Source organism: Myxocyprinus asiaticus, chromosome 41, assembly GCF_019703515.2.
Source record: "Myxocyprinus asiaticus isolate MX2 ecotype Aquarium Trade chromosome 41, UBuf_Myxa_2, whole genome shotgun sequence".
In the NCBI taxonomy this organism is placed as follows: Eukaryota; Metazoa; Chordata; class Actinopteri; order Cypriniformes; family Catostomidae; genus Myxocyprinus; species Myxocyprinus asiaticus.
Genome location: NC_059384.1, coordinates 23,506,986 through 23,519,419, shown reverse-complemented (window position 1 = coordinate 23,519,419; position 12,434 = coordinate 23,506,986). Strand labels below are relative to the sequence as shown.

The window sequence follows — 12,434 nt, the reverse complement described above, 5'->3', positions numbered from 1 at the left end:
TTTCCCCACCCCTACCGATGTGTCAAGGGGTGTGAGAGAAGAAGTTGTTGGAGAGAGCAGCGGGTGTTGCTGTATCCTCTGTATCCTCCATGTTTCTGTCAGTGCAAGGATGCTGAGGGTGGAATGTGTGGCGAAGGCTGGAATGAAGTCAGCTTTGTTCACAGCCGACTGCAGTTCCAGAGTCCCACTGAGAAAGATAGCAGAGCAGGCGCTGAAATGCAAAGTGGCCTTAGGTTGTGTGGGTTGCGTTGTGTCTTGCGTCTATATTGTGTAAACTGTCTGTAACAGATAACAGGGATGTGCTTGAGGGCATATGTTATTCGTGAAGTAGACATATTAGAATGCAGAAAGAAAATATAGGAGAAAAAAATACAATTAAAAGGTACTTAAGTGCTATGGTAAGTGGCGCCTTGTTGGTGTCCTTGCTCGGTGGACTCGCTGGTCTTTACACAAGTAGGTCTTCACACGAGGAGGGCATTACATGAGGGCTACCACTTCTGCTGCTGCTTCCGCGTCAGCAATCACGTCAAATGTATACACGCTGCGAAAGAGTCGTTAAGTGAAAAAAGCTGGACATGCCTTAATGCTGCTTAGCACAACAAAGCTAGTCGTGTGGGCAACCGAAACTAAGGGTCACGCGAGGTGACAAGCACGGTAACAAACACGACCTCCATGGACATGTTATGTGTCTTCTGTATGTTCTTTGTGATCTAAAAACAATAGATGGCAGTAAAGATGAGCTAAAAATAGGCCCCAGGGTGTTGCAACTCATTTGCTGGAATGATGTGTGTGTGTTTGAAAAACTGACTTGTGTGTTTGTGCGCTTCAGCTGGTACAAGCCGCTGAGGGAAAGTTCAATCTGAAAGTTCATGTGGAATATGAATGGAATCTCAGACTGGAGGAACTGGACGAGAGTGATGATGATCTGGATGACAAAGTGAGACATTTCCCCTTGCACCGTTTTTAAAATACTCTGTCATTACTGTGCCTCACAAACTGAATAATTTTTCTCTATCATTCCCAGCCGAGTCCAATAAAGAAGGACCGTTCTCCTCGGCCACAGAGTTTCTGTCACTCATACAGTCTCTCTCCTCATGACAAGCTCTCTCTGCCTGGTTTTATTGGCCAGCGTGATAAGCAACGGCTCTCATACACTGCACTCACCAATCAGATGTACAGCGTTTCCACAGATTGCCCCTCCTCCCCAGTCTCAGATGCCCCGCCTCTTCCCCCTAGAAATGCAGGAAAAGGTAACCCAGAAACTCAAGAATCTCTCAGCCAATTAGATGCTGTAGAATTTGAGCATAGAACAAAATATAACCAGGGCTGTGGATTTACCACTTTCATTTAGTGCAATTAATTAAATGAATTTTTTTTTTTTAACACAATTAATCATGCCCTCGACCTGTACTTAAATTCCGTAATAAGGAACGTTCCTACTATCAGCACAATTTAAGCGTGATGTGCCAACTTGATGCAGTAGGGGGTAGTCAGCGCTCCAGTTGTACAGACAACACGCCTCATCAAACCAAATAGCAGGCAGCTCAGCCTTCCACCGAAGCACCTTTGTGCTCAAAGACAGCTGGACCGAGCTGGGATCTAGATTTAGGACTGTAGGTGCTAAAGCGTCCATCTGACACAGCAGTTAAAGGAACTGTTCACCCAAAAATGGATGTACACGGGTGCCAGCACTTTGACGGTCCAAAAGTCACATTTAGGTAGCATAAAAGTAATCCATGTGACTCTAGTAGATCAATGAATGTCTTCTGAAGCAAATCAATAGGTTTATGTACGAAAACAGTTTATAATTAAAAAGTATTTAACTTTAAATCGCCGCTTCCATCCAGGTCTCTGATGCTGTTTGAAATGGCCGAAGTCTCGCATGACATTCGTTCTTCTGTTGTAAATAAGCACCACTTCCAAATTCTCGCATGATCTCGCTGACGAGCTTACGTCGCGCATTGTGTCAGCTGCTGGCAGGAAGCGCTTTTAAAAAGTTAATAACATTTTTATTATTTTTTTTTTTTACTTAAACGTATCGATTTGCTTCAGAAGATGTTTATTGATCTACTGGAGTCGCATGGATTACTTTTTTGCTGCCTAAATGTGACTTTTGGACCGTCAAAGTGCTGGCACCCGTGTACTTCTATTATAAGGACCTGACAGAGCACTGTCTTCTTAAAATCTTCATTTGTGTTCTGCTGAAGAAAGACAGTCATACACATCTGAGATGGCATCAGGGTAAGTGGATAATGAGAGAATTTTCATTTTTGGGTGAACTATTCCTTTAAAAACAGAACAGAGGCATGCAAGCCAATAATAGGTTTATTTTCAATGATTTGGAAATAAAACAAAATTTTGACTTTTAAAGATTTTTTTTTTGGTATTGTCTAAATGCTTTACTTGTCTGTTGCCACAATATATGTATACTATATGATGTATTTGAAGTCTATTATATTATATTATTATATTGTCTGAATTATAATGTTTATTATATATTGTATTTATTATTATTTTAATTATTAAAATCTAAAATACCTTTATTTGGGGGCTTTCCGCAGTAAATATTGATATGTGTTTAATTAGATTTTTAATCGGCACATCATGCAATTTATTCGATTACATTTTTATCGATTGACAGACCTATATCTAACCAATCAGTGGCTTCTTAAGTATGCTGTCAAATCAACAGAATATTTATACCAAATGTATTCCCATGAGAATGTTAAGATGTTAAACTACGTACAGTAATTTTCTGGTTTTGTTTCATTTCAGAGTAGAACTTGCTCACAAGCCATAGTGATGTCTGATTTGTGAGCAAATCCTTCTTTTGAATATGTTTGGTTCAGTTAATTAGTTGAAACGTGCAATCGATCTGAATGATTAATTAGCGAATAAGTCTGAATTGAAATGATTTCCAGAAATCACAAACAACTGGAAAAGTCATGAAATTACAAAAAGTGTGGGAACACTGATATAATGTTTTATCTATTATATAATTGGATGTACTTGTTATATTCTTAACTCAAATCTTTTGGCTCTACACTTTTACTTCTGTTATTTTACCATGTTATTTTAAGATTGAAAGAGATTATGAGGGAAGGAGGTGGGAGCACAAAAGGGAGGGCAGAAATGAGAAAGTTTAGACTCTGAAATTCATATTCATGATCGGTATTCACCTGCTTGAACTTGACGTTACAGTATGGAACAGTGATATGCTAAACTGACAATTTTTTCCAATCAAAGTAATCAGAAAAAATTTGTACAATTTCTTAACTAAATAGTAAATAATCAATAAAGCATTCAAATAAGTGAGAATTTTATGTATTTTAAATTCATAAAATCAGCATTTAGTAATTATATAATATAGAGTTGTGTAAAAGTAATTGGACAGGAATGCATTCAATTTTATTTTTTATTTAATTTAGTGCAATACATGGACGTTTACAACATTATAGATGAACAATTATATATACAAATCTCCATTAATGCAGCATTTTTTATTCTGTAACTCTTTAAAAAATATATATATATATTTTATTAATTGTGTGGTCATTTAACTGATCCTAAAGTGCATAAATGTTTACAGTGTACAGCAAAGTGTACATTGTAATTAATTAATATCTGTTATTTTAATAACACTGCTTTACTGTTTTCCTTTCACAGACTGTATGATTTTAATGCTTTATGGTTTTTGTTTATGGTTATACTTTCTGATATGACAACGTGTTTATAGGCAAACCTAAAATTACATACTCTCTTTTTTTTCATCTCTCTCTTTGCTCTCTTTCTTTTACTCTCTCGCAGCTCCTCCTCTGGCTTTCCTTGGTTCTCATTCACACTATGCTACTCTGGCTAGCACTCGACCATACATCAGTGATTATCTGCTTTTTTTATCTGCATACACTATTGTTGTTTATTTAATCTGTTGAATTACCTCATTTTGTGATTCCTTGATGACCTTATTTGACACTTTTAAGATGGATCTCACAAAGCCTGCCAAGGACATGTCTGTGTCATGTTTCAACTCAAAATCAAAAGATAAAAAGAAATAAGAATTATGTTTGCAGGATCAAAATTATATTCAAATTATAGTGGCAGCTTAATGCTGTTAAGATATTTTGCATTGTGACATTTTCATAACAGTTAAGCTTCCTACCGAATTTTATGTAATATTATTACTAATTACAGTGGCAAGAAAAAGTGTGAACCCTTTGGAATGACCTGCTTTTATGTATAAATTTGTCTTAAAATCTGTTTTGACTTTTCCTTAGAGTTACAATAATGAACAAACACAATCTGTTTTAATACCAATAACACGCAAATTATTGTATTGTTCTTGTACACATTGAATACATCATTCAAACATTCACAGTGTAGGTTGAAAAAAGTAGGTGAACCCCTAGGGTAATGACGTCAACAAAAGCTAAATAGAGTCACGAGTTGGCAAACCTGGCATCCAATTAATGAAACAAGATGGCCCAGACCTTAACCCTTAATGCTGTGGAATGACCTCAAGAAACCTCAAGAGACCAATTAATGCAGAAAACCAGCCTATTCCAAAAGGTTCACATACTTTTCCTGCCGCTGTATATGAGATTCATACAATATATAATTACATAACACTTCACTGCATTTCGATCACTAACAGAGCTAAAATGCAAGTTGTAGCGGTCCAGTCAGCTTCAATTATAAATATATTCTTCCTTTGCAATTTATTTGATTTATTTACCATATATGACTTTTGCTATGCAAACTGTGTGATTTTGCTATAGTTCTTGTATTTAATTAGAAAAGAAAAAAAAAGACATTTAGCATGTCTTAGTTAACAAAGCACAGTGTTGTTTGCTGAAGTTGATTACCCGCTGCATTTGCTTGCGTCTAAACAGTGCATCACTTCCTGGATCTCTCTGACTGAGCTTTTCACTGGCTGTTGCTCTAACAATGTGGTCCTCTCCTACTGAACCATCTGAATTTCTACAACTCTACAAAGTAGAATAGCTCATTCTTCCATTTTCTCTCTCTTTGAATTGTTAGCTGTCTGTCTCAAGTCCCACCTTTATGTCCCTCTCCATTTACAGTTGAAAAGCCTCACTTATCTGGCCTGCTTCAGTTTCAGAAACACTCGACATCCTATCATGGTGGTTACCTGCACTTACATTCTTTCTCTTTATTTTCTTCCCTTTGTTTGTTCTTCCATTCTCCCTTATCTTCCACTCCATGTTGAATGAACAGAAGCCATTTTCCCTCATGACACCATTGCATGTTTTTTTTTTTTTTTTTTTATTGTTTATGTTTGTTTGTTCTCCCTCCAGCCCCTCCCTTGTTGAACCTGCCCCCATCCACCCTCACTCCTGCATCACAGAGCCCTGGTAGTGGCAGCTCCTCCACCCTGTCTAAGAAGAGGCCCCCACCCCCTCCCCCTGGACACAAACGCACACTATCTGACCCCCCTACCCCACTCTGTAAAGGTGGGCTACCTGCAGACCTTGGGCCTCTAATTTAGCTGTGCTTTAAGCCAAAATGAACCAGTTTCTTCTTATAACCCTAATTTGTGTTGCTGTCAGTCTGTTTCTGTTTTTTAATTTAGTTTTATTCAGGTTTTCATTCATTAAGGCCAACATGAGACGTCTTGAAGAATTTTTATTCAAAGGCAACCAGATTTGGTTTTTCCATTTAAGACATTTTGGCCCTGTTCCAAATAGAGCACTGGATGTGGTTTTGTGGCCTCATGACCTTAATATGTGGCTGTCCGTGAAGTCCACAAGACCATAGAGTTCCGAAATGTGTCAGACCTCAATTCATAACACACTTTGTATTCCCCATGGTACCACAAGGGGCACTATCGGTGATATTAGTGTGAATTGTCTGCGTCTACGGTGAGTTTTCTCTTTCAAGTCAACTACTGTAATGGCGGAGCAACAGTTTGAAGAGAACGTTGCTGGGCAAGTAAGTTAAAGTCAATATATTTATAGATACTTGCCTACATAAAGTATGATTCTGGCTTTATGCTGCATTACGTCACCAATGTGGACCGTAAATGCCAAATTTTGGGCAGGGCCACTTTGTGGAAACACCAAGTTCACATTGCTTTAGAATAAAATTCTGACAGTCTTTAAATTGACCCTGAGTTCCAATTTTTCTCCATAGACTTTCTCCAGGCATGTATTATATCATTTGAATCCCATTCATTCTCTGCGATGTCATTACGTGTTACACTCAAGAATATATTAGAATTGATCAACCATATTGAAAGGGCAAAGTTGCCATTGAAAGGCTCAGCCTAAAGACGCCATACTTACCCTTTGACCTTTACATTGAGCCCATGTTGGTCCAAACAATGCAAGTGAATGGTGACCAGACCTTTGAAGCTCCATAAATCACATATAGGCAGCATAAAAGTAAAAGTTATATGGGATGAGTCATATGGATTACTTTTATGCTGCCTTTATGTGATTTTAATCAGTGGTTAAATGTCTTGTGAAGTTTTGCAATCACTTTGGTTGAGAAACAGATCAATATTCCAACCCTTTTTTACTTTAAATCTCCACTTTCACTTTCAGAATGTGAAAGTGGAGATTTAAAGTAAAAAAGGACTTAAATATTTATCTATTTCTAACCTACACCTATTATATTGCTTATGAAGATATGTATTTAAACACTGGAGTCATATGGATTACTTTTACGCTGCCTTTATGTGCTTTTTGGAGCTTGAAAGGTGTGGTCTCAATTCACATGCATTGTTCGGACCTACAGAGCTGAGAAATTCTTCTAAAAATCTTTGTTTGTGTTCTGTAGAAGATAGAAAGTAATTTTTGTTATATTTTAAAGTTAAATTTTTGGGTGAACTATCCCTTTAAAGTACTACCTTCATGTTTTTCTAGTCTCAGTCAGCAGGTGGCAGTAAGCGCAACTGCAGCTTTACAGGCAACGCGCAACTGTACAGGCAACAAACCACGCTTACTGTCAGGCAGACAGCACAAGATGAGGCCACGTTCATGTGTTCAAACAATGCAGTGCAGGCCAATGATATGCTTGTTTAATGATATGGAAATAAACAATATATTGCCATTTAAAGGCACTATTTGAATTGACTAATCAATGCTTTACTCCTCTGCCAGAATAATGCAAAGTATTTTAATTATCTTAATTATTATATTTGTTATATATTCTGTTCGTAATTACTTACATTGGATGTATGCCATTAATTGTGATTATTTCATTGGCATATTGTGTAATTTGTTCAATTAAAAATCAGTTGACAACCCTAGTAATTACATCATTTGAGATTGATATGGAAAAATTAACTCTCTTTTAAGATTTTAAGAAATTAACTGTCTCTCTTGGACCATTATTGTGCATGGCCTGGTTCTACTGTTGATAATACAGATGCTTTACTATGTTGAGTTTCTGCCACTTAACAAATCAGAGGTACATTAATTACAGTAAGATATTAAGTTAATTTGGTAAGACATTCCGCAGTGTCACTATAGTGATTACTGTCAAACAAACTCGTCGTTTCAGGAAGTGATTCAACACCTTCACCCTTCAACAAGATGTCTCCTGTAACTAACAGATTTGAGGGCATCCCACAACAGCAAAGGTGAACCAACTTTCCACAGGCTTTTCTAGAGCACGTCTGTTGAGTTATATTAAGAACATATCTGCTTGTTAAGAACAACCATTTGCATTAAAAAGGTCACCAAACCTCAGACTGCAAATTTATACATGGTCTCTTGTGTTTCATTTGAATTTGTCCATGTAACTATGTTGACATGTTATTTGGGAATGCAAAACAGTTCCCTTTACCTAATTTGACTTGCAGAATATGATACAGAATGCTAAATATGATGCTGTCAGACATTATTTTGAGACTTTTATGTGTTCCATTTTTCAATTCTAGTCACAACACCACAAAGCCCACACTTGGTCCACGGGTCCTTCCCAAACTACCTCAGAAGGGTAAGTGACATGCTTTCTGCCTGTGCAACATTGCATTATTAAGATTGAACATTACAACATTTGAATGTGGAAACAATGAATTCTGCTGAATTATTCATTTAGTCAATAATGCATCAATCATCATGAGTTTATAGTTATTTGCATTCACATGTATTTTTAGTTCACTTATACTTAGTTTGTTTTTTCACAGTGCAACAAATCAGCATATTCACACACAGTAGGCCTTGTTGAAAACAATGCAAGGCAGTGCTTTCATAGTTGCATCAATCATACACAAACATATGCAACCTTAAACATAACCTAATATTTACTCTAAAGTATGATTCATTTACCAGTCATAACTTGCTGATATTGCTTGATACTGCTGCTAGTTTGCTTACTTGACACTTCCATTTTGGCCCATGCTGGGTATTGTGGAAAATATTTCCTCATATTTGTCTTCCATAGTAATCCAGAACTGTAGATAAGAACGTATGAACCATAAGAAAGCAAATGTGTATCAAAACTGCTGACATATTTGTTTGTCATTAGTTGCCCTGCGTAAGATTGACACCATCCATCATCCATCCATGGATAAAACAAATCAGCCTCCTGAGCCAATCATGTTCCAGAAGACTCTGCAGAGCACTGACAACCCACAGAAAGTTCCGTTAGCTGACAAACCTCAACCTGGGGACATAGCTCCTAAACCACAGCCTTCAGAATTACCCCCTAAGCCAGGAGAACTTCCTCCTAAACCTCAGCTGTCTGACCTTCCCCCTAAACCCCAGCTGGGTGATCTACCTCCTAAACCTCAGCTAAAAGACCTCCCGCCCAAGCCCCAACTGACTGACATTTCCCCACCCAAACCTACAACCACTGAGCTTCTACACAAACCTCCACCTGGAGAAGTTGCCCCCAAGCCCCTGCCATCAGATAGTCCAACAGTCATTCCACAAGAAGAACTGTCACCTCAACCTGTCCAGTCTAGTGAAGACACCAATGGAAGTCCAACATCTGCACAGGAGACACCTGTACCATTGCCCAGGAAGATAAATCCGGTAAGAAGTTGGTCTTTGAAAGCAAATAATTTTTCAGCAACTTGAGAGCTTCTGATGAACAAGCTTACTATAGCTTTGTTCCAAAACCTAGTGAGCTATTTACACTGAATGCATTTTTGCGTGCAGTTGTACTATATTTGTAAAAAAAAAAAAAAAAAATTATAATCTGTGTAAACATGAGCTAGACGGATGTTTTTAACTACTGTGCAGTGTCTCGCTGTTAGTACGTCACACATGAGCGCCATGTTTTTCAGATGGCCTATCAATTGATTGTCTCGAGCACGTGCATTCTGTTCCATTTATTGCGCTGCGACTAGAACAGCCCCTATGGCAGCATTCCAGGCCACAACCACACTAATAAGTTTTTGTTAAAAAACGCATTCATTTTGCTAAGTTTACTCCTCTCATCCACACTAAAACAGCATTTTCCTCTTCCGAAAACTAAACATTTTGAAAACGCTCTCCATTACCGCATACTTCAAAAAACAATGCCATTAGAAAACTGAAAACAAAGTTTTCAAACAAAAATTGATTATTGTGGATGTGGCCTAACTTAACTGGAACCTCAAAAACTAGCTGATTTGGAACACTGTACATAGGCAACAACTTCCCGAGAAGAGCACAGGAAACTTGTCTCACTATTGAGTTTGAATTACTTTTACGATTACGTTAATTTGACGCTAGCATGTTGCTAAGCTAATGACATGAAATTCAAGTGGCAAGTATGTAGCACACACAATAACTGGGTAAAATAGTACATTTTTTGTTAGATTAAACTATTTTTTTTATCGGTACTTGGATTACCGTTTTTTTCCACTGACCTTGTTGCAGTGCATTTTTGGGATTGCCTTTTCCCTGAAGAATATATGCATTTTTTTCTTTTTCTTTTTTAAAATGCAGTATCTAAGGGCCTGTTCAGACTGAAAACGTCTGCATTAAAGCTAGACACAACACAACAGATGGAACAGAAAACAGGTCTCTCGAGATGGATTTTTGCTTTTTTAACTTGACACAGCGTTTATAAGACACGGCACTCATTGAGACAATGCTGTAAACATTAACAATATATTATACACTGCCTGGTCAAAAAAAAAGTTGTCATTTGGATTTAAATAAGCAGATACTTAAGAGCCTATGATTGAATCATTATTGCAGTGATTAATGTTTCAGCTGGCAACAATTCTTTTAACCCTAACTGCTGCTGTGTGTAGCTTCTCATTTCTTAAACAACCATGTCAGAAGACTTATCCCGTGGTCTTTGAAAAGATGTTATTGTGCTTGAAGGGGCAAATTATTGGCCTGCATCAAGCAAAGAAAACAGCTAAGGAGATTGCTGAAATCACTGGAATTGGGTTAAGAACTGTCCAACGCATTATTAAAACCTGGAAGGATAGTGGTGAACTGTCAGCTTCGCAGAAGAAATGTAGTCGGAAAAGCATCTTGATTGATCGTGATCTGAGATCACTAAAACGCTTGAAGTCGCATCATAAGAAATCGACAGTAGATCTCATGGCTGTGATTAATTGTGAAAGCAAGAGCATTTCCACACACACAATGAGACAAGAACTTACAGGATTGGGACTAAACAGCTGTGTAGCCACAAGAAAGCCACTTGTTAGTGAGGCTAATCGAGTCTGATGAGTCCAGGCTAATGGTCTGATGAGTCCAGATTTACCCCTCTTCCAAAGTGATGGGTGCATCAGGGTAAGAAGGGAAGTGCATGAAGCGATGCACCCATCATGCATAGTGCCCACTGTACAAGCCTCTGGAGGCAGTGTTATGATCTGGGGTTGCTTCAATTGGTTAGGTCTAGGCTCAGCAACGTTATGCGGAAATCAGCTGAGTACCTGAATGTGCTGAATGACCAGGTTATCCCATCAATGGATTTTTTTATTCCCTGACGGCACAGGCATATACTAGGATGACAATGCCAAGATTCATCTGGCTCAGATTGTGAAAGAGTGGTTCAGGGAGCATGAGGAATCATTTTCACACATGAATTGGCCATCACAGTGTCCTGATCTTAATCCCATTGAAAGTCTTTGGGATGTGCTGGAGAAGACTTCACGGAGTGGTTCGACTCTCCCATCATCAATACAAGATCTCGGCCAAAAATGAATGCAACTTGGCCAAAAATAAATGTTGTGACATTGCATATGTTTTAGAAACAATGCTGTGACGAATGTGCAGCGTAAGCAAAGCGAAAGGTGGTCCAACTAAATATTAGAGTATGCAACTCTTTTCTTTGGCCAGGCAGTGTATGATGATGGGAAAAAAACAGCAAGGCGTGGCACCACGATCAAATATGTCTGTCTAGCACATATTTACATAGAAAACAATTAGAAAAAACAGCATAGACTGACGCAAAAGCGTGTTCTGTATGAATGACCCCTTAGAAGGCAGCATAAGGTTGCTGCCTACCTTTTGGAACAGCATTCATGTCAGGAGAGCACCTATAATCCTTTAAAATGCTGTCTAGGTAAACAGCTCACTAGAGTACTGAACAGAGCTCATTGCTAGTGATGCACCGAGATCATTTTTTAAATCAGTTTAGAATATCTATACCTCACTGTGGCGAGCTGATTGGGAGTACTCTTTTAGTATTTTTTATTAGTATTATTATTATTAACTTTAAGAATTTTACTAAACAACAGTAATATATTTCAGTTGTAATTTCTTTACTTTTAAACCCTCAGGCTTTTATTTTTGCAGTCGGAACTCTGAACACTCCAGAAACACCTGTAAGTGTCTGTATGTAGGCTAGTTCACAGTAGTGTAATTTGCTTCTGGTGAATCAGTATGAATTCAAGAGTCATATGGACTACTTTAATGGTGTCATTTTTGGAGCTTGACAGTAACAACAGTTGGCAGCGCACAACATCCAAATCGGTTTGGGCTTGTCAGACCAATACCCGACCCGTCTAAAAATGTCAGTATCGGAGCCGATACCGATCCAGGTGTATCCCCTGCTCATTGCATTACTATCTATCTCTTTTTTTTCTTTCTTTTTTCAGATCAAAAGTAAAATGCGAAGGGTGAAGACCATTTATGATTGTCAAGCAGATAACGATGATGAGCTGACGTTTGTTGAGGGTGAGGTCATCGTGGTGACAGGAGAAGAAGATCAGGAGTGGTGGGTGAGTATAAAACCACTCAAACCACACCTTTGAAATTACAAGAGACTTTGTGAGCATGATTGCCACTAGTTATATTGAAACCATGAAGATCCTGCATGTTTTGATTATTTCATTATCTCTACATTTACATTTCCGCATTTGGCAGATGCTTTTATCCAAGGCACATTCAAGTTATACATTGTATCAGTACATGCATTTTGAGGAGATCACAGATGCTTAGCTTTGCTAACGCCATGCTCTACCAGTAGAGAATACTTTATTCTGATTGGTCAGTCATGGCATTTTGCTATTGAAA

General features: G+C 38.0%; 1 protein-coding gene across 3 annotated transcripts in view; it reads left to right on the top strand.

Annotated features, from left to right (window-relative positions):
- Window positions 1–12,434, top strand: part of LOC127431764 (arf-GAP with SH3 domain, ANK repeat and PH domain-containing protein 1-like) — a 126,936-nt gene that overhangs the window by 112,736 nt on the left and 1,766 nt on the right. For all 3 annotated transcript variants that reach the window (XM_051682297.1, XM_051682299.1, XM_051682300.1), the window contains 7 exons: window positions 830–937; window positions 1,025–1,250; window positions 5,316–5,471; window positions 7,525–7,603; window positions 7,904–7,962; window positions 8,494–9,002; window positions 12,017–12,139. In XM_051682297.1, the coding sequence (XP_051538257.1) occupies window positions 830–937; window positions 1,025–1,250; window positions 5,316–5,471; window positions 7,525–7,603; window positions 7,904–7,962; window positions 8,494–9,002; window positions 12,017–12,139 (1,260 nt within the window). The remainder of the gene's footprint in view (window positions 1–829; window positions 938–1,024; window positions 1,251–5,315; window positions 5,472–7,524; window positions 7,604–7,903; window positions 7,963–8,493; window positions 9,003–12,016; window positions 12,140–12,434) is intronic.